The sequence below is a fragment of the Vicugna pacos genome, chromosome 13, assembly GCF_048564905.1.
Source record: "Vicugna pacos chromosome 13, VicPac4, whole genome shotgun sequence".
NCBI lineage: Eukaryota > Metazoa > Chordata > Mammalia > Artiodactyla > Camelidae > Vicugna > Vicugna pacos.
In genome coordinates this window covers 61,494,407-61,516,034 of record NC_132999.1, presented here as the reverse complement: position 1 = coordinate 61,516,034, position 21,628 = coordinate 61,494,407, and the positions used below count along the sequence as shown (strand labels likewise).

Here is a 21,628-nt window from a genome sequence, read left to right as displayed (position 1 = left end):
AATTTTTTTTTAAAGCCACTAAACATTTATTCCACTAAATACCCCTCCTGCTCTGAAACCCCACTAGGGCCTCGTTGTGAGTGCTTTTCCGTACCCTGCAGGCAGTGCCCGGCTTGATTTTATCAAAAGGCAGGGCAGACTCTATGGGTCTGCGACCCGTGAGTCACTCGAGGCTCTGCTGAGAAGGGCCACCTCATTTAGCCCCAGATGCGGTGAGTCAGTAAGCACTACTGTTACCTACTCACAGTGTCTGACCCCATAGCACCAGGAAAACCTTTTCTTCATGGAGCCTGGATTCTGGATTCTGCTCCAATAAGTGATTCTGAGCCTTTTTTAAATTTTGTTTTTTGGTTTTTTTGAACCTACAGGCTTCATTCAGAGTGTGGCTTACCTCTTCCTCCCAAACTCCACCTTCTCAGCTGTAAGCGCAGGTGCGTGCTCGTCTGGCCCTAGTAGGGGACAGGGCAGGCTCTGGGGAAACAGGCCCAGGAGAGTGGTCCCGGGAACGTCTGGTCTCTGCGGACACCATGGCATCCAAGTGGTCTGCTTAGAACGCCACGGAGCAGAGGGAGGTGCCCTTCAAGGTGTCTGTTGGTTAAAGAAGCAGGAAGCCAGGCAGGAAGGAAAAAGGAAGGCTTTCCAGGGAGAGGGAGCAGCATGGGACGATATGGAACAGCATTGTGATATTGTGACTTATAGTAAAAAAGTGTGTATTTGGTCTTCCTCTGTTCCTGGCACATAGATCCTAAAATACTTGGAACTTCCTCAGCACTGAGAGTGTCTTTGTTATGTCTATGAGATGACTTTTGGATAAGCCCCTAGGTGAGCCAAGGATGGGGCTGGTGGCCAGGGGAACCAGCCCTGTGATTAGGGGGTTGGAACTTTCAGTCCAACCACACCGACCTCCTGGGATGAGAGAGGGGCTGGAGGTTAAATCAGTTACCAACAGCCAATGATTTACTCAATCATGCAATGAAGCCTCCATAAAACCCTGAAAGGACAGGCGAACATAGAGGCTTGGGGAAAACTGGACTCGGAGGGCACAGACTCTCCGTGTCCTTTCCCCGCGCCTTGTCCTGCACATCTCTGCCCTGGGCTGTAATTTTGGGAACAGTCCTTTATCATATATGTCTCCCCTGCCCCCCCCCCCCGTTTCACTGAGACATACATCACAATATAAGTTGAAGGCGTGGAGAATGAGGGCGATTTGCATATATTATGAAATGATTACAGCAGGTTAACAACCCTCATCTTACGTGAATGTGTCTCTTGTAAATATTTCTCCTAGTTTGCGGCTCGTCTTCTCGTTCTCTTCAAAGTTAATGTATTTTTAGCTTTACAAGATCCAGGAAGTGGAACAAAGAAACAAGCAGCATCTTCAAGAGCAAAGTTCCCAAGATGTAGCAATTAAAAAAAAAAAAGACTTGAAGGCAGGGCTGCACGGGCTGTGAAGTTCTGCACAAAACCAGGCAGCAGCTCCAAAGGCTGATTTTGGAAGGCTGCTCCCTTCAGAGAAGAGCCCTGGTGCGCCAGCGGTCCCGGGCTGCCAGGGAGCCTTAGCTGCCATTGTGGTGGGTCACGGGGCTGTGACAAAATCGTGCAGGAAGGGAGGCACAGTAGGTGGCCCAGTGCTGGAGTGTCTCACTTGTGGAAGTTTAGCCCCAAAGTGTGGGTCCTTGGAACTTGGATCTGTGGATCCTCATGTGGGATGAGGCCTGGGAATCTGTATTCTAACCCTCCACCCCGTCCACAGACTCCTGTGATTCTATCAGGCCAACTCAGGAGAAGCTGGCTGTGCCAACCCTCAAGTAGGCAGCCTCCTACGTGACTACATTTGCTCACGGAGAAGGGCCCAGACGTCGTCTCCAGGGCCCAACCTCACGGAAGGCTCTGGACCTGCGCCCCCACTAGCACAGGTTGGCCTGAGCCGCCCTGCCCCATCCTTCCTCCGCGCACATCCCCCTCAACCCACACACATCATGGGCAATCAGTTCACCAAACACGCAAAAGAAAAATAATTCTTTTATTTAATTGAGAGCAGCAAGACTTTGGCCTTGACCCAGACGGTGAGGGTTTTCAGCACAATCTGCACGTGCAAAAAACTGCACGAGATGTTACTGTGGCGTGATGGGAAGTTTGAAGAAAGGTGTTTTCTTGTCGTGGGTGTATGACGAGCTGTCTGCCCCCTCAGCCTGGGCCAAGTCCTCATCTTTATTAAAAAACAAACGCAGACAGAATCGACTCAGAAGCCCAAAGAGGCAGAAAGTGCGCAGGAGACCTGAGGAAAAGACCAAGCGCCTGAGGAGAGAGGGGCGCCGGGCTGAGAACACACTGGAATGAGAACTAGCACCTGTTCAGGCTGAGGACACACACCTGTAACCGAGGGGTGAGGGTGGACAGACATGAACCACATGGACGGAAGAGAAAGAACCCCCTGAGGCCGAGCAAAGCGTGAGAGGCACACAGCTCGTCTTGCTCTGGTCCGAGGCAAGAGCCCCTCCTGGACCTTCAGGAAACGACTTCGTCCCCACACATCCTGAATGCCACCCGCCGAGCTAGACTGACCCGAGGAAGAGGTGATGCTGTGTTTCCAAGGTTCTGCTGCCGTCAGCACCGGCCCCGGGCACTGGGACAAGCTCCCCCCCGCCCCCCCACCCAGTACTAACACATCCACTCATCTGCAGAGACTGGTGTGGGGCAGAGGGAGTTGAAACGGAAATAGCCAGGTGCAACTCTGGGGTGGTTTTGCATCCCACGGCACAACAGCAGCAGCAAACAGGTGGAAGGAGAACACGAGGGAGGCCCGGGCACACAGAGACGCTCTTCTCGGAGCCCTGACTCCCTCTGCAGGTCCTTCCCGGCTGGTCTGGGGAAACCCAGGTCTCAGGCTGGTCCTGGAGAGGCCACGCCCAGCATTGCACCACCTGAGCCGAGGAATCCGGGGCCCCCTTCGCAGCAGGCTTTATTCCGGCATCATTGCCCCACTGCCCGTGCTCTAACTCAGCCGTGGGTCACTTTCTTTTCTGCAGCAAGGAACTTCCTGAATTTCTGCTCCATTCCAGAAGCTAACGTGAGGGTCCTTACCAGTCAGGTGCCCGTGATGTGCTGTAACACCTTCAGGGGAACCAGGCGCCCCGCACGTGGGCCGTTTCTGTAAGGAGACTGACCTACTGACAAGCAGCTTTCTGCAGGGCAGCCCAGAGCTTTCTCTGAATCCCGAGGGGATGTCTACCTCTTGCTGATTTTCATAAAACCTTTTTTTAAAGGAAACCCCAGATGGGCACTCTGGACCTAGCTCTGTAGAGGACGAGCCTGTTCAGATTCCCCTCCGGTTACAGAGTTTTGCTTTTGGGAGTAAAACGGGCATCAGCAATACGGTGTGGCTGCGGTTTTAATCCAGGACCGTATTAGAGGCTCAGAAAGTCACTCCAGCTTTGCAGAGTTCTCCTGGGACCCAAGGGGGGGCACCTACCGGGTAAAATTGTACTTCTCCCCCTAGGCTCCCGCAGGGACGCTTAACACCGCTCACTCCTGGCCAGTGCCTTCGGTGACTTCACAGAGAAATTGTTTTCTGAAATAAGTGGAACGTGTTGGTGGAACAGCCACTTCTCACAGAGATACAAATGCTTATTTTAAATCCTTTTCCTTTTCAATGTAAATAATCACCCCATGATGTGTGTGTCAGTTTCCCCTAACGAATTCCCAGAACCTTCACCGTCAGGGAGGAATCAGGATCTGGATGATTCACTCCCTCTCTGGTCACCTTTCCTATAAAACATTAAACTAGGAAGTTGATAAGCCAGATCCTCCCCCAACCCACCCCTATTTCAGTCTCCACAAGGACAGACACGAGTGGCAGTGGGGAGCCCGGGGGGACTCCCTGCAGTGGCCTCTTCCTGTCCTGGTCCAGCTTTTGCCCTGGAGGAGGGACCCGTATTTTAAGTGTATGGAATCTGGCCCGTGCTTGAAACTCAAACACAATCTTCATCAAGGGCGGGCAGCCCACAGAGAGAACCTGGGAGGTCCCAAGGAGACTGGCTGTCCTGAGCAGCTGTGCTGGGCTGTGCTCACGGTGGTCACCAGGGAACCTCCTGGTTAAAGGTAACTGGCACTTCTGTTGACCAGCAGAGCTATCCAAGAAAAGCCAGGCTCTTGGGAGAATCGCAACACTCTGATAAACAAGGAATCTGCTCCGTGGCGTCTGGTTGGGGGCACATCTCTGGTCCCCCTGACATTTTATTTAGGATGGTGCACAGTGTACAAGTCTCTTCATGCTCTTCCCACAGGTGTGGGTCCCTCAAATTGTAAACAGTGCTGCGTGGTCATGAGGCCGAGGACCCCCGGACCACAAGGTGCCCTGATAATGATCACATACCTCTAGTTTCCCTGAATCTCAGTGCCAACCCTACGCAGACGACTACCCCCGGGTGCAGAAGGATGCAGTGTGAGGGGCATGTGCGCCTGAGGGTCGAGGAGGTAGAAGAAGCTGAGTTTGCGCTGCTCCCTGGCGGGGTCAAGAGCTTGGCTAGCGGAAGGCCGGCAGCGCACCGACACCCACGCCCGCTCCCTGCAGCCGGCGCTCAGACCGCTGGGCCCCAGGTCACAGCACCCATGCACAGATCTAGGAAGGGAGAAGCTCAGGTGCACAGAAGTTCGCCTGGGGTCCGCGTGGGTCGCTGGGCCTGGCCTGTCTGGGAGGGCGCCGCTGCCTTGGGAGGGCTCTGGGCGGGGGGCTGAGAAGGGCAGCAGCAGCAGAGAGAGAGGAGCCGGGTGCGGACAGGGCGCGTGCAGAGGGCGAATGTGATGCAGTTGGCACCTCCCTGAAACGTGTTCCCGATACCCTGGCAGGGAGAACAGAAGAAGTGTCAGGGCCAGGGCTGGAGCGGGTCTGAACAACACACGTGAGGGGGCTGGGGAGGGCTGGGGACCCCAGGACCTTGTCCTCCACCCCCTGAGGCTGGTCTGCGGTGACCCTGGCCGGTGGTTCAGCTCGGGGCGGGCCTGAACTTGCAGGTGCGAGTCTCCAGGTCTTCCTGGTGGGGGAGGACTTCGGATCAGTCAACTCCCCTGGGGCTACTCCTCAGCCACTGGGCAGCCGCTCAGCTCCCCCGGGCTGCCCCAGGGCCACACTGACCTCCCACCTCCTCTGGTCAAGGCTCCCCGTGGGCGAGGGGAAGGCGGGGTGCAGCTCTCGCCGGGGGAGGGGCTGGGCAGACCTACGTGCAGAACGACCAGCACCGGCGACTGCACCACTGGGGAGCCGTAGAGGGTCAGGATGAAGCGCACGGTGCTCCAGACCCGGAGGAAAATGAAGATGAGCGGGATCAGGACCAGTTTCTTATCGGCCACGGATGTTTGGCGCTGAAGCTGCTGCGCCTGGGAGATGATGGGCCGGTACTCAGAGAGCGCTGCGTGCTGGGCGGGAACACAGAGAGCTGGGGTGAGCCAGACGCACCTCCCGCCCTGCTCACAACCCTTGCAGGGACAGGCCGGCTTGGGGAGGATGTGAGGTGGGCGATGCCTTCTCCCAGGTTCCCTCCTCTGGCCCGGATCCTTCTGATCTCCCGTCTCCTCCATCTGCTGCCTGCTCCACATCCCAACGTGGGTGTCCAAAATGGGTGACGGATCTCCACCGTCGAGCCCACTGCATGCTTCCCCATCTCAGCTAAGGGAACTCTACCCTTCCAGCTGCCCAGGCCCAAAACTTGGGAGCCGTCTTTGACCCTTTGTGCTCCAGCTCACAGCCCATCCCCAGGGAAGTCCTGAGGGCTCTGCCTCCAAAACAGACCCAGACCTGGATGCTCTATCCACTGCCACTGCCGCCAGCCTGGTCCAAGCACCACCGCTGCTTCCTTGGATACTTTCAACTGCCTCTTAACTGACCCTCTCCATTGCCCTCCCCACCCTGATCCCTCCCCATCTTAGTCTTATTCTCAAAACAGGAGCAGTGCAGTTCCTTGAAAACTGAAGTTGGACCAAGCCAGTCTTCCACTCAAAGCTCTTGGTGGCTCCCCATTTCACACGTTCCTTACAATGTCCCCACCCCAGTGCAGCTCTGACCTCATCCCTGCTGTTATCCCCCTGTTTACTCCACTCCAGTCATACAGGCTTCCTAATGTCCCAGACATGCAAGGCACACCCCTACCCCAGGGCCTTTGCACAAGCTGCTCCCTCCTTCTGGAATGCTCTTCCCCATCGGTCTACGTGACTCACTCCTCACCCTCTTGGAGTCTTTGCTCCAATGTCACCTTCTGGAGAAGGCCTATCCTGATAGCCCTCTTTACACAGCAAAGGCATTTCCCGGGTGGTCCTGTCCCCACAGCTAGCTCTTTATTCCTATCTGCTTTTCATAGCTTTTATCATCCTCCTTCCTACACACCATTTACCCTTGTTTATCAAACCTATTACTCACGATCACCCTCTCCTTCCATAATGCAACCACCCCCCAATCTGGGGCACAGGGCTGCTGGGCCCCACTCCGGCCTGCCCCCAGCAGGGGTTTCCCCAAAGCTGGGGCGGAAGGAGAAGGTGAGCAGGCACCTGCTTTGGCTTCCCTGCTCCTCCGCATGCCCTTCAGTGAGAGGAAAGGGAGTTCCAGATCACAACTGTACTTGTAAAAATAGACGGGGGAAAAAAAAAACCTACTCCAAAATAAAGATGTGGTTTTGAGCCTGGTCATCTGTGGGGACACTGAAGGCCCAGGTTAGGAGAGAAGCCACACACCCTGGCATCTCTGGGCACCCAAGCCGGTGCAGCTCACCTGCTCAGAGCACCTGCCGCCTCCCCTGGGACCGTCAGCAGCACCCAGAGAGCTGCACGCCCCACCCCTACCCCCCAGAACCACTCCGGTGGGGGTGGGGGGAGCCGCCGGGCACCAGCTAGGGCTGCTGGCCCACTCCTCTTAAGAGTAAAGCCTGCTCCAGCTCATTTATGGTCAGCTCTCCCTCCTAGCTGGAGGCAGGAACAACTCATTCTCACCTCCCTGCCCATGAGTATTCCTTTTTTCCGGAAACACTCACAGAGTTGTAAAAGAGGCCCCATTCACACTTGTGAGGGTCAGCCTCACAGGCAGGGCCTCAGGCTTCCTGCCCCGCTACAGGAAGGGAAGAAGAAAGACACGAAGCTGGAGGTGGGGTGGGGGTGGGGCTCCTAGGCAGAGCCAGGGGGAGCTCCTGGGAGCTTTCATCGGGGAGCCTGAGATCTTCCCAGGGCCGCAGAAAAGAGGAGATGAGAAGCGCAGCCCCAGCCCAGGCAGGAGACCAACCAGAAAGCCTGAAGAAGACAAAGAGGATTTCAGACCAGTTGGGAAGCCCTGCCAGCATCTCTGTCAACGACTCCAAGCTGAGCCAGAGGAGGGTGGCAGGGAGGTGTGAGAATCAGGTAAATTTTGAAGTACAAAGAGAACAAGTCTGTGTCCGGGAAGACATGGATGGGAGTACAGGGTGCGGATCAGGGTCAGACAGCTGCGGGAGCACCCTGCACACTTGGCAGTGGCGGCTGACACCAACAGCACACCCTGAAAGATGGGGACACACTCTCCTACGACGTCAGCCTTGAAAACTCAGAGCAAAAAGGAACACAGGACCCCACACCAGCAGCAGGAGCTTGGAAGTCTGTCCCCAGAGTGTTCACGGAAGCCTGTGTTACTGCTCCAGCCACGGGTCACATTTTCTCTTCCATCGTAATCACTCACACTTCTGCCTCCTTCTAGGAGGGCAGGACTCACGCCTGAGTTCTCATTACAAATCCCGGGCCACACAGAGCTTTTGTGCATAGTAGATGCTCAGTAAAGATGCACTGAATAAAATGGTCAAGCAGATCAATGGATGGGCTAACCTGAGCCTTTTTTTGGCAGCAGTTTGCCTGTGGCCAGGAGGAAGCCCATGCTTTACATCTGCAGAACCAGGAGGCCAGAACAAGGAACAATTTCACCAGATTATCAAGAGGAAAACCACTCCTTCCTAGAGCTGCTGGCCAACCCACGTTGTCAGAAGTCTCCTAGACTCCTGGCCAGCCCTGCCTATTGATTTATGAATTCCTGCGAGCCTGAAAAGTCTACCATTTATGGTATTTTAATCACCACGGATAATGAGGTGAGTTATTTGTATCGCTGATTATAAAATTCCACGGACTCCCCTCCCCTCCCCTCCCCAGCACACGCCAGTTCCCTTCTTATTGGATACTGCTCATCTTTCATCCAAATTCCTCTCAAGGTTAAGCAACCATGGCGGACTTCCAGGAGGGGGCAGTAGAGAGCTGTGGCTCAGAACACAGGCGGAGCCCTCAGCCTTCTGACTCCAAAGCAGCTCATTCTGAGCTGGGCGAGTTTAGGGGGGCCCCTTAACCTCGGGAGGCTCCTGTTTCCTCATCCACAAAAGTAGGAATCACAGGACCCGCTCCTGACAGGGCTGCGTAATTAGCAAGCCAGACAGCCCACAATTCTCGTAATTAGGTGTGGTCCCGCTGCCCAGCACGGCAAATCCTCTGTCCCTCTGGCCTGTCACTAGGCCTGTCCCCAGGAGGGCTGGCCCGGGACCCCGCGGCCGCACAGAGCTTGGGCGGGGCCCCGAGGGGCACCTACCGCTCTGCTGATGTGCTTCCGGATGAGCAGGTAGAGCATGGGCAGCGTGACGTAGGCCAGCAGCTCCCACAGCTTGCCGGTCAGCAGCATCCACAGCACGCGGTCCTCTGCCTCCAGGTCGATCCAGCACCAGCCCACGGACACGTCTGAGGCGTCGTAGCCGATCTTCTTTAGAGCCACGGCTACTACGGTGATGACCAGCGGGACCCCCCAGCTGAGGAATAAGGAGCAAACGGGAGGCAGCGAGGTCAGGCCCGGTTCCTGGCAGGGCGAGGGCGAAGTGACCGGGATGCCGTGTAGACAAGGAGAGCAGTGCCCTCGGGAGTCTGGATCAGACAGTGTCCCTGGAGAAAAGAGGGGCGGGAGTCCTCAAAGCCCCCAACCCCGCCTGCCAGGCCCACCCTGAAGTTGCAGAGCCTGGGGAAGGGGACACCGGGGATGTCCTGGCCTCTCGCCTGGACAGACACACCCTCCCAACCCCTCGGGTTCTATTTCGAACTGCCAGGCTCCTTGGAGGCCGGCTCTGGGATGCTGTGGCCTGGGAATGGCTGGCTCCTCCCTGCACCCAGGGGCCTGCAAACACCAGCCCACGTGTCCGGGCCTCATCCACACACCCTGCTGACAGTCAGCCCTCCCCGGCCAGCCTGGCTCTAGGGGAGCACGCCCTGGTGGCATGGGGTTGTCTGGGTGGGGAATTCCAAGGTCCTGGGCGCCTGCAGCAGGACCTGGAAGGGGGAACATGGGCTCGGGGCAGACACACCTCCTCGGTCCTCAGGCCCCCTTCCTCTATGGGAAGGGGGTGGGCCCTGGCAAGGGTCAAAGGGGACCCTCTAAAGCAGAAAGCCCAGAGCAAGGTCTCCCTCTCAGGGCAGTGCTGGGCTGACTTTTCGAGAGCTTAATGCAGTGGCAACACAGCCCGGGTTAGAGCCGAGCCCCAAGGCCCGCCCCCCAGTGCTCCCCACATCAGTCTCTTTGCAGAGCCTTGTAAATCAGGTAGCGAGACACACAGACACTACATGGCCACCTGGCAGGGCAGCGAAGAGCTTGGGCCGTGATGCAAGGGGCTGGGCATGCTGCGTCCCAGCCTGGCCCACCTGGCTGACCGCGGCAGTGTTTTTCTCTGCCAAGTGGGAATGATCACAGAGCCTCAAGCACAGCGCCGCTCCGGGTCACTACAGGAATAAACTGACCAGCGTCACGCCCAGCACACGAGACACGGTGAGTGTGTCTGTGTTGATGACCGCTGTTTTGTTAATGAGTCCTGACCCCACGTCCCAGGATTCGGGCCTGTGGTGCAGGCACCAGGAAAGTGTGAGGCCTGTGTGGTCCCTGCCCCCAGGAAAAGGACACGTAGGCCTACGACCTGGCTCAGTTACCCAGAGAACAAGCAGTAAACGGGACGATGCCATCAGTAAATGAAAGGGAGGAAGTTGGCTCTCTTGGCCTGGGAAGGACGGGGTGCAGGAGGCTCTCAGAATCACCTGTCCCCTCGCCTCCGCAGCCTCCACAGGAGGGACAGAGCAGCAAGTCCTCACCGGAGTCACAAAGGCTCAGAAGGGGCAGAAACCCTACAGGAGTTAAAGGGTTATGAGAAAGGTACCAAGTTACACTTTAAAATGGAGTGTGTCCATTTTAAATGCTTGTCCTATGCAAAGTTATTCATCTGGGAAGTTAATAGATATTAGTGTCAAGCTATTTTGTCTTAATAAAGGGTTTAAATAAACCGTTTTAAAACTCAGGCCGTCCTGGGATTTTACACAGGTCAGCTGTGAGCTCCAGGAGGCTGTGTGGGTTCCCTGCTGTTTATCTCGGCATCTACAACAGTGCCTGGCACGTGGGAGGGGCCAAACTGGGACCTGCTGAATGAATGAGTGAGTGAACGAATGAAGTTTGAGCCAAATGACTGAGACAGCTTCCCCAACTGACTCCCTAAATATTCACTGCAAAGACATTATGCAAAGGAGCTAAAAGGCTTTTCAAGAACTGCAGCTGAAATCCTGAAGTCAGAGGTGTGCTTTCTCATTACTTTACAGTTCACAGGGTTCCTCTGAGGAGTTCTGGGAAGGGGGGAGAGCAGTGCGTAGGGACAGTCACCCGGCAGGACTGGAGCCGAGGATTCCCACTCAGGCAGGGAGAGCAGGGCGTGGCAGGAGGAAGGGGCTCCTGTTCCTCCTTGGCATCCCTAGGGCCCTTAAGGGAAACCTGGGGACCACAGGGTGACAGACCCATGGTTTGCAGCTTTAGGTCTGTCATACGAAAGCTGCAAAGTGATGTGTTTCCTCTGCGTCCCGGAGGTGTGCCTGGAGCTGAGTCTGTGCTGGGAAACGGCCAGAGGAGAGCCCAGACAGACAGACAGCTCTGACAGGGTTAAGACTGGGGATTGATCAATCAGAGTTGCTGTTTCAACTTAAGCAGAGCCAGCAGCTCTGCAGGGGCCAGAAGCTGCCTGGGGAGGCACTTAGGTGGAGGTGGGAAGGAGGGGTGATCTCAGGGAATGGAGTGGGAGGGATGGTCTGTAACCCAGCCAAGCAGGCTTGCCCAGACTCATAATTTGCGGGCACAGACAATGGGGTGCTGGTGATATTTCAACATCAGAAAGACATATGCACAAATGTGTGCGTGGACGTATACACACAAACTATGAATTTTACTGACATCAAGGATGTGAGGCACACACTTTAAAAGTAATAATAAAATGCACGTTACCCCCTCTTGTCAATTCCATGCCGCCAAGTGAGGCTCACACGATGCTGCTGCTGATTTTTGCCAAACTCAGGTATCCGCAGCCAACCTGTGGCCGCAGTTAGCAAATGAGGGTGGTTCCATGACGTGAAGGTGGGCGGTATTTCCATCTTCCTTAACCGGTAAGATGGAAGTGACATGAGGAAGACCTGGGGAACAGACAAAAGCTGGAACCTCACCGGGTCAGCATGAGGTGAGCAACCTCTCTGTGGATCAGGTAATAATTTCCCAACCCTGGAAGAATATGTCTTCTATTTTCCGGCTCTGAGATCCTACCCCTTCTCATCACCTCCCGCTCAAATACCCAGCTTCCTGCCTGCCCTCATGTGGCTGCAGCCTCTGCTTAAGTTCAGAGACCAGTAACACTTTTATGTTTAATCTTTATATTTGACATTTTCTCTATCACTTCCTTAAATCTAGATCAGCCGTCTAGCAAACTACGGCCCTCAGACCAAATCTGGCCCAAGGTCTGTTTTTTTTTTAATAAAGTTTTATTGGCACACAGCCACACGCACTGGTCCCATGTTGTCTATGACTGCTTTCAAGCTGCAAGAGCTGAGCTGAGCAGCTGCAATGGAGATCACCCGGCCTGCCGAGCTGAAAATACTCACTAACTCGTCCTCTATAGGGAAAAGTTTGCTGCCATCTGCTCTGCAAATCAACAAAACAATAATTAGGACCGAAGGAGTTTTGAATATTTACTAATTTTGTTTTTAATGTAATTTATTTAATTGTAAGTTTATATAATGTAACTTTTAATGATGGTGGTATCCAACAATCAGCCCACAAAATGCCCTGAAATTTTGCGATCGGGTCCCGCAAGCTGGCTCCAGGACACCACGGGACAGAGGAAGGGAAGGGTAGGGAGCTGAAGCTGCCCCAGGTTCTGGACCCAGAGAGCAGAATGAGGAGGAAGTCATTTCGGCAAGCTCAGATAAGCCCAGCTCTTCTCCGGCCAGTGGCCACCCTGAGATGGAGGTGGTACGAATCTGGAAGGAACTCTACAAAGACACGTGTGACTTAATTCCTGCTTTCCGTAAATGCATACTTGTAATTTCTGACACGTATCACATAAGAGTTTTTACCCTTCCAAAAAAAAGAAGCCATCCATCAAAAAATAAAATCAGAATGAGTAAGATACAGCTCAACAGCACGTGTGAAAAAGACCCAGGGTTTTAGCTGGCCGTGACCGAGAAAGTCGTGTGGTCAGAGGGGTCGCCCTGACGCCCAGACGTTGAGGGGGAGGTCGGCGGGCAAACTGCCCTGCCTCCGTGCAGACACCTGCGACCCACGTGCTAAACCTGAGGCTGGGAAGCTGGCACCAGAGCCGGGTCTGGGAGGAGACACAGGGCCTTGAGCTGTCCCGGAACATTTAAAGACTCTGAGGAGGTCCTGCTAGTGGGGTGCAGTCTGGTGGCCGGAGGAAAGGGCAGGTGTCCTGCTCAGTCAGAAAGCTGAGGGCTGAACGGGCGGCCTCCCCGGAGGGAGTGTGCCGGGGGCGCTGGGAGAGGTGCCGAGGAGGGACGTGGTTAAAGCAGGTGACCAACAAGGCCCCTTTGCTCCAAACCTGTGACTCGGACTGAGGAGAAGCAGGGCTGGGGGCACCTAGATGCAGGGGGTCTGAAGGCCATCCTGAGCAGTATCCCCCGCTGGCAGGGGCACCAAGAGCCTCTTCCGGAGGTGCCTGGGCCCAGCCCTCACTTGTGTTCTGCAGGCTCTGTTAGGGCAGCCAGAGCAGACGAAGGCAGAAGCTCCTACCAACCGTGGGGGAGGAGTGCTCCCGGCAGGGCGCTGTAGCCCAGAAACAGGGGCCCCCCTCCCGCCACAGCCAGGCTGGTGGAGCTGGGGGCCCTCAGGAAGCTTAGAGGAGGGGGAAGCCCTTCAGACTGCTCATGAGCTCGGCCCCTGGGACTCAGCATCCACTGTGCTTCTCAGTCTCCCAGAGAGAAGCTGAACCACCGTGGGATCAAGCCAGGCGGTGAGCAGGCTACGTCCCACGCCTGGATTCCCTGGCATCTGTCAGGTGAGCAAGAGAGGCAGCCAGTGCCCACAACAGCAACACTCTGGGTTTCCCAGTGGGTCCCCAGTTTGCCCAGCTGGGCATCTTCTAGAACCTCTCCCACCAGTCAGAGGCAGGGGGACACCCGGGGTGACATAGCCTCCCCCATCTCATGGAAGGCGGCTCATGGTCTGCTCAATACACCATTGATTCCAGCACTTTCTCCTCACCCAAAACCTCCCCCTTCCTCCAGATCTTTGGGGGGTGGGTGGCACCTGCTGGGAAGGCCACAAAAGGGTCTTCTCCCCCAAAGCGCAGAGCCTGGTCCAGGTGCCCGTGGCCTACGAAAAGCCTTGAATGTTAACTTGACCTCAGAATGCCCTGATCTGCTTGACCATTTATTCAGTGCATTTTTATTGAGCATCTACTATGAACAAAACTGTTGGCAACAGTGTGCCAATTTAGAAAGCTCTTGGGAGCCAGACAGAGCCTGCCGGAGGGACCCAGCCGGGACGCAGCCGCGGGCAGCAGGCCTGGTGAAAGGACTCCAGGGCTCGGCTGCCTGCAGGTTTCTGCCCGGAACAGTGGGCTCTGATTGTTAAGCATGGGGCAGAGGGGCCGGCGTGGGAGTGCAGGGAGTCGGCCACTGGCCAGGCCACCACCAGGGCCTCTGCAGCTCTGGCCACAGGAGTGGGGAGGGATGTCCAGAGAGACTTTTAAACACTCGCCCCCAGGGCACCACCTTCTGCAGCCCCGCTTCCATGGGCGCCCAGGAGCTGCTCAGAGATGCTTTCCTGCCCACCTGGGCCCAGGGAAGGGCCAGCAGGATCTGACTTTGCCCTGGAAGGGTCAAGGGGCAGCCACTGGTGCCACAGTGCAGCCCCTGCAGTGGGCTCCCCTGAAAGCAGTGTGGAGATCTCACGCTGTAGCAGTGCCCCCAGGAAACGTCTACGGGGGAACAAAGCCAGTTCAACTCTTGTTATTCTGGGGAGGACTGACCGATGTGGGGTGCTTCTGTGTCCATCCCCTATTCTGACCCTGCCCGCTGGGGCCCTGCCCGGCCCTACGGTGAGCCACTTTCTGCTTAGAGAGCTTGCAGGCTCTCCCCTCTCTGGGCCCACAGTTCCCCTTTTCTCTGTGATGGAACTTCCCACGCCTCACGGGGGGGGGGTTCATGGTGAACTTGGGGTGCCATCGACTCTCTTCTTCCAGAACCCCCGAGCAAATGCCAGAGAGTGGGTGGGCACGTGGGCCAGGGGTCATGCCCACACCTCCTCCCACTTCAGTGGGGCCAGAAGAAATCCTATGACGGCTTGAGGCGGCCAGCCCGGCCCGGGTCCTGACTTCTGACTTGGTGAGAGGAGGCACCCCTGGCCTGACCTCCTCCCACGCTCACAGGACACACCAGTGGGTGCCTGGCACAGCGGTGGCCAGGGGCACACAGGTGGGGGGACAGTTAATGGCCCTGCCGGCTCGGTTCAGAAGGAACCCACTACCTTGCTGCAGGGGGAGAGGCGCTAACGACTGCTTCTGAAAGGCAGGGCACCTTCTGCAGGGGGACAGAGATGGTTTCAGGCTTATCTTATCAGAGGGGAAGTGACCCCACCCACGGCAGCTGCCAGCTGACCTGCTCAGCACATTCTTAGGCCAGCACTGCAGATAGATGGCCACAGATGCCTATCCAGTGGATGCAGAATTCGAGGCACTGGTATCATGCTGCCTCCACAGCTAAGATGCAACAGAAGGGGACTTAATACAGGGCTTTCCCTCCAACATGGGATATTCTCACCCAACCTTAAAAATGCAGCAACAACCAGAAGATTCACCTCCGAATACTGTCGGTATCAATGGTTGTGCAACCCTTGGGCAAAAGTGAGGACTTCCAGGAGGTCCTTGTTAGTTACAAAAGGAAAGCGTAGCTACGGTGGAGAACCGGCAGGTAACACCTTGACCCAGGGGTCAAAGTGAACATCACCAGTAAAGGGACAAATCAAAGTTGTCGGCCACTGCTGTGAAAGAAGCGAGAACACGTTTCCGTGAGATTCCAGCCCAAAGTGCAGATCCTGAGTCCACTCACGAGAAAGCATCAGGCAAGCCAGGCAGGGGACATGCTGCAAAGTAACAGGCCTGTTCTCTTCAAAAAGATCAGATGTGAAACCCCAGGAAGATGGAAGAAATATTCCAGATGAAAGGAGGGTAGAGAGCGGAAAACGAAGTCAACGCATAAGCCAGGACCTTCCTTTGCTATCGGGGACCTTATTAGATGACTCACAAAACCTCAGTAAACCCGCAGTCAGACACTGGCATTGCTCCGTGTTAATCTCCTGCTTCGAGGAGGTGTGTGTAGTTATGCAAGAGACTACCCTTGACTTTTAAAATAAAGACACACTAAAGGATTCAGGAGTTGGGGGGCATCAGGTCTGCAACTTCCTCTTAAATGGTTTCAGAAAAAAAAATCAGACAGGATAAAGCTAACATGGTAAAACGTTAATAATGGTAGAAATCTGGAAAGTTAAAAATAAATTATTTCCGAATTCTCTCTCAGTTTAAGAAATTATTGTCAAGGCCTGGAGACAAGATGGAATCCTAAAATGAGCACTGACCTTCGAGTTTTAACTCTGAGCTTCCCACTAACAGCTCATGCAGCCTTGGGCAAGTCTCATGGGCTGTGCCTGGAGCGTGATCACCTGGAGCATCCGGGTTACAGATGACAGATGAGCTGAGGAATGGGACCTCACTTTGCAAGACCTCAGGAGCCTGATGCAGCTTGTGATGACATGCAGTGTCCCTGAGGATCAAGTCTAAGCTGCCCGCTTTCCCCAAAGAGATTTAAAAAAAAAATTCTTTCTGTAAAGGACACTATGTCAGACATTATGATGGGCCCCCCGGGGCCGTGCAGGTGCTTTCTGGGAACGTGCACGTGAGCACCACTCTCTCTAGCCTCCTGCTGTGCCTGGCTTTTTTTTTTTTCCCTCCCCACCCCCCACTTAACACCGTAGCATACCAGTTAAAAAATATATGATTTAACAGAATTCACGGCCAATATTTAACGGCAGTGCAACATTTCCAGGTGAGGTGAAGTCTGTAACTTACCATTCCCCTATTTTTTGGACATTTAGGTTGCTTTCAAATTCTTACCATAACAGTGCCGTACAAACTCCTCTGTACATCTGGCTTTGCATGCAATTTGGTTTATCTCCTTAGACCAGGTCCCTATAAATAGGATTACTGGGATCAAGGGGTATGAACCAAATACTTCCTACATGGATTATACCAATTTACATCGCCAATAATGATGTACGAAAACACCAGTTTCCCCTGCATTTATCACATCAGTATTCTTCCTCGCTAATTTTTTCCTTCTAACTTAATGAGAAAATGATACCTCACTGTTACAACGTGTGTTGTTTTGAGTTTTCATGCTTTTACTATTTTGTTAGAATGTCCTTTGTCTATTTATCAGGATATGTGTCAGTTTTTTAAAAAATCAACTCATAAAAACTCCTTACAGACTAGAGATATCAACCTTTTGTGTTGTCATATTTTAAAATATTTTCCAAGACTGAAAGGTTCAAAGAAGAAGACTGACTTCCAGTCGTTTGAAAAGATTAACCAGTGGGTGACTGTGTCGCCTGTGTCTGAAGATGAGATTCCTCCACTGAGAGGTCCTTCAGCAGCAAGAAATTAGTCGTCCAAAGAAAGTCGCTGGACAGTCCTTAGCAAGACAGTCTTGGAAGATCTAGGTCAATACACGAGCCTGTTGGACAGGTTTTACCAATTCTTAGACGTGCAACGTGCGTGCTAACTTCTGAAAGGGAATAAACTGACAAAGCTCCTTACTAGCTTGGATTTAGGAAACTTTTTTTTTCTTTTTAAGAAGCAGGTGGGTCACATTCAACAGACAAGATGAACAATTTGCTTCTTTTTTTATGGCCAGAGAAGGCCACGCAGACTTTCTTAGGCCTTCCTTAGGCATCACAGAAAACATCCCCAGAAGTGAACAGAAAGAACTTCCAACTCAGGGTTCTTAGGAAATTTGTCTTTTCTACAGGAGCTGCACCAGGCTCTTTATCACTTAAAAAATACATTGTATTCAGAATTTTTAAAAAGAGGGGGAAAAGAGAGATTCTTGCAGAGAGTCTTGGCTTCTTCTCAAGTGCACGTGCGCCCCCCCGCTGCCCACACCCACGCAGCCTGTCAAGGATGGGGTCTCGGGAGTGGACCTGGAGACCAGGAGGGACGCAGAGAGAGGAAAGGCAGTCCTGCTCGGTGGGCCCCCTGAGGCACGTCTGAATGGCTCTGGGCAAAAGTTTTGACTTGAACAGCTGAGAAGCAGGCCATTGAGTTTCCGAGGGACTGAATGGCCTCGATCCAACAGCTCTGAGACCTGGAGGTCAAGTGACTCTTGCAGGCTTGTGACCTCACTGTTGTGACACCCAGGTGACCTGTCTCTACCAAAGTGCTGACTAGCCTCAGTCTCTTGGAAAGAACTCAAGTATTTAACAGAGAGGACCTATAATTAGGGCAGCATTTGGTGCTCTTATCTGGAAGGAGAGAGGACAGAAGTCCTGTAAAATTGCCACCCTGGGTTCAGCACAGGGCACCACCAGATGTCTGAATCTTGAAATTAACACCAGGAAGGGGCCAACCTTCCTCCATAGGTGAGGGTTACTTGGATGAGACACTCCAAAGCCAGGGCAGGACAAGGGCTTGGTTTTCTCCACTCTCAGAGACTTCAGGCGGCTGGCAGCCCTCTTCCAGACCAGCCTCTGCCACTGACCTCAATTTCAGAGCTACTGAACTCTAGAAAGTCAAGATTATCTAGAACAGCGATAACAAGCGACTGGGGCCTGATTTATAGATGGGCAAAGATAAAATAAACAAGACTGTCCCTCCTAAATGTTTTAGCTGAAGCAGTGTGTCTGGCAGAGGGCTGAGTGGAGGGGCAGCCTGGGAGTGGCTCAGTGCACCACACCTACCTCGCCAGCCTGGGGCAGCCACCTAACTTATCTCCCAGACCCGATCCCAGGTGCGTCTCCCCTTGGGCAGCGGGGATGACCAGAACGGAACGAAGCAGGAGACGCAGGGCCTAATGTGCCTTCGCCAGCTCTCCAAGTGCTTCCAAGTTACCAGGATCAGGCTCTGTGGGCCAGCTCTGGACCCCCACCCTCCAGGGGCTGCGCTGAGGCGCCCACCTCCTCGGGAGGCTCAGGCTGGGGTCGCCTCAAAGAAGCACCCTTGCGGAGAGGTTCAGGAATGGTCCATCTCTCAGGCAAGCCTGGCATCATCTCGCTGGCCCGCTAGCCCAGGGCGGTCCCGGGGCATGAGGAGACTGCCCGCTGGGCGCCCAGCCAGGGGTCCCGGGCTCGGGCTCGAGGAAAAGCAGCGCGGCCGCCACCCACCTGACGATGTGGAAAACCCAGAGCAGGCGGCGGGCCTCGGGCCCGCACATGGAGCGGACGATGCTGAGGTACAGGTAGAGGGCGATGGCCACTGTCCAGAAGAAGGAGCTGGTGCTGGCGAAGGTGGAGACCGCGCCCTGCAGCACGCAGTCCCACGAGGAGCCCTCGAAGTCCTGCAGAACCCCGTAGAAGTAGGAGGCAGCCGAGAGCAGGTCGGCCAGCGACAGAAAAAGCAGCAGGAGCCGCGCCCGGCTGCGCAGGTCCGGCCACAGGGCGTGCGTGGCCACCAGCAGGCCCGAGCCGAGCGCGGAGAGCGCGCAGGACAGCAGCACCACGGCGCGCTCCGACGGCACCAGCACGGTGGGCGGCGCGGGAGGAGGCATGGCCGGGCGCGGAGGGGGCCGGGGCCGGGGCGCCGCAAGGCCAGAGGCCGGGCACCGTGCGCGGCCGCCGCCGCTGTCTGGGCACCCACCCGGGAGCGGCTCTCGTCCCGGCCCCCGCCCCGCCCGCGTCCCGGCCCCTCCTGACCCCTCCGGGCCCGCGGCCCCACGCCCCGCCCCTGTTCCTAGGCCCCGCCCACGCCCTCCACGCCCCACCCCATGGCACCCGCGTCCGGACCGCCCCCGCGCCCCGCCCCGCTCTCACACCACGCCCCTGCGACCTCCACGCTCCACCCTGTGGCCCCCACGTCCCGGTTGAAGCCCGGTGCTGGACCCCCAAGCCCCTCCCATGAGCCCTGTCCACGCCCCAGCGCCGTGTGCCTGCGGGCGCACCCTCTACCCTCTTCCTTCCCTATCCTCCCAACTCCCCAGCACCACCCCCGTGCCGCCGCCCCAGCCCTCACACCACACTCTTGTGCCTTCCACATTCCACCTGATAGTCCCCACATCCTGTCCGAATCACCGCGCTCCCTCCCCCCCACCCCCTACAGCCCCCAGCTCTTGCCAGCAGGCTAGGACGTCCAGTCCTGGGAGAAATGGACTGGCATTTCTAGGGCTAATATTACCTTCCTGCCTTTTAGCCAGCACACGTGTGCGTGCGTGTGTGTGTGTGTGTGTGTGTGTGTGCGCGCGCGCGCGCGCGTGCGTGTGTGCGTGTGTGTGAGGTGGCGGGGGGGGGGGGGGGGGGGGGCGGGGTGTATATTGGGGAAAGGGGATGGAGGTGTTCTTTCCAGTGGTAATAAAAGCAGCTGTAGAGTGTGGTCCGCATTCCTTAAGCAATGGTACCTGTCATCGAGTGGTGCTTCCCCCAGGGGGTGTTCCCAATTTTTCTTACAATAAGCACGCTGTTTTTTAAAATTAAGCTATAGGACAAGCTTTTTTTTTTTTTTAATGAAACATTAACTCCCAATTTTTCTTCTTTTTTGAAAATTTCACTTTAAAAAATTGGGATACCAATCACATACCATAAAATTGGCCCCCTTTCAAGTGTGTACAGAGATTTATAGGACACAAATTTGTGCAACCATCATCATTATGTAATCCATAATATTTTCATCACCTCAAAAAGAAACACAGTAGTGTCAAAAGAGAGGTAACAGGTCCAAAATGGAGTCACTTGTTCTAAGCTCACATCACGTAACCTAGACCTAACACCTTACCTAGTTGCAGTTTCCGTCTCTCCCAGGAATGTACTTTTAACCATTTGATCTGGAACTTCCTAGTTAGCACTAGTGAGGGAATCCGTCTGGTAGACCCCTGCCATCCCCCAAAAGAAGGTGGCCTTGCCTGAAATAATCAGCTCTTTGCTAGAATAATTTCCTTATCCCATCTTCTGCCTATAAAAATCTTCCATTGTGTACAGCTCCTCAGAGATCCTTTCTGTTTGCTAGGTAGGATGCTGGGTGGTTCATGATGAGTGAATAAAGCCAATGCAATCTTTACAATTTACTCAGTTGTATTTTGTTTTTTAATAGTAGTCATTGCCCATTTCTCCCTCCCCTGAGCTCCCAGCAACTCTAATCCACCTTCTGTGTCTATGGAGTTGCCTATTCTGGACATTTCACAGAGACGGGATCAGATAATAGGTGGTCTTTTGTGATGGCTTCTTTCACTTAGCTCATTTTCAAGGTTCATCCACATTGTAGCATGTAGGGTGCTCCATTCCTTTTCATGGCCTAATAATATTCCATCATACGGCTATCCCACATTTGTTTTTCCATTTATCAACTGATGGCTACAATTTGGCCATTATGAATTATGATGCTAGGAACATTCATAAAGAAGCTTTTGTGCTGACATATATTTTCATTTCTCTTGGGTATATACATGTCTTGGGTATATACCTAGGAGTGGAACTGCTCTGTCATATAGCTACTCCATTTTTAACTTTTTGAGGAACTGCTGGATTGTTTTGCAAAGTGGCTGCACCATTTTATATTCCTACAGCAGTGTATGAGGGCTCTAATTTCTCCACATTCTCCTGACACTTTTATCATCTGCTTTTTGATTCTAACAATCATAGTGGTGTGAAGTGGTGTTTCATTGTGGTTTTGATTTGCATTTCTCTAATTAATAATGATGCGGGGCATCTTTTCACATGCCTATTGGCCATTTGCATATCCTCTCTGGAGAAACGTCTGTTCAAATCCCTTGCTTATTTTTCAGTTAAGTTGTCTTTTTGTTATTGAGTGGTAGGAGTTCTTCATATTGTCTAGATACTAGACTCATCAGATATATGATTGACAGAAATGTTCTCCCATTTTGTGGGTTGTCTCTTCACTTTCTTGATAGTATACTAGGAAGCACAAACATTTTAATTTTGATGTCCAGTTTACCTAATTTTTTCCCTTTGGTTGCTGTGCTTTCGGTGTATTATCTTTGGTGTCATATCTAAGAAACCAGTGCCTAATTCAAGCTTATGAAGATTGACACCTGTTTTCTTTCTTCCCAGTATGACACAGCT

General features: G+C 54.1%; 2 protein-coding genes across 6 annotated transcripts in view; both read right to left on the bottom strand.

Annotated features, from left to right (window-relative positions):
- LOC102545071 (solute carrier family 2, facilitated glucose transporter member 5) overlaps positions 1–1,307 on the bottom strand; it is a 32,066-nt gene extending 30,759 nt beyond the window's left edge. For all 5 annotated transcript variants that reach the window (XM_072975454.1, XM_072975459.1, XM_072975457.1 and 2 more), the window contains exon 1: positions 392–1,307. The gene's annotated coding sequence lies outside the window, so the exon portion shown is untranslated. The remainder of the gene's footprint in view (positions 1–391) is intronic.
- A 2,893-nt stretch (positions 1,308–4,200) lies between these two features.
- GPR157 (G protein-coupled receptor 157) lies at positions 4,201–19,276 on the bottom strand. The gene is made up of 4 exons (XM_072975460.1): positions 18,725–19,276; positions 8,582–8,795; positions 5,221–5,415; positions 4,201–4,841 (listed from the first exon to the last, which is right to left on the bottom strand). The coding sequence occupies exons 1-4, from the start codon at positions 19,105–19,107 to the stop codon at positions 4,638–4,640; spliced, it is 996 nt and encodes a 331-aa protein (XP_072831561.1). The 5' UTR covers positions 19,108–19,276; the 3' UTR covers positions 4,201–4,637.
- Positions 19,277–21,628: the final 2,352 nt, after the last annotated feature.

Bases quoted from the DNA above. Each gene is read 5' to 3' on its own strand.
- GPR157 (XM_072975460.1), bottom strand. From the start codon at position 19,107: ATGCCTCCTCCCGCGCCGCCCACCGTGCTGGTGCCGTCGGAGCGCGCC. The intron at 5,416-8,581 runs GTAGGTGCCCCT...GTTCCCGCCCAG, and splicing joins GGAAGCACATCAGCAGAGCG to CACGCAGCGCTCTCTGAGTA. The intron at 4,842-5,220 runs GTAGGTCTGCCC...TCTCCCTGCCAG, and splicing joins CGGTGCTGGTCGTTCTGCAC to GGTATCGGGAACACGTTTCA.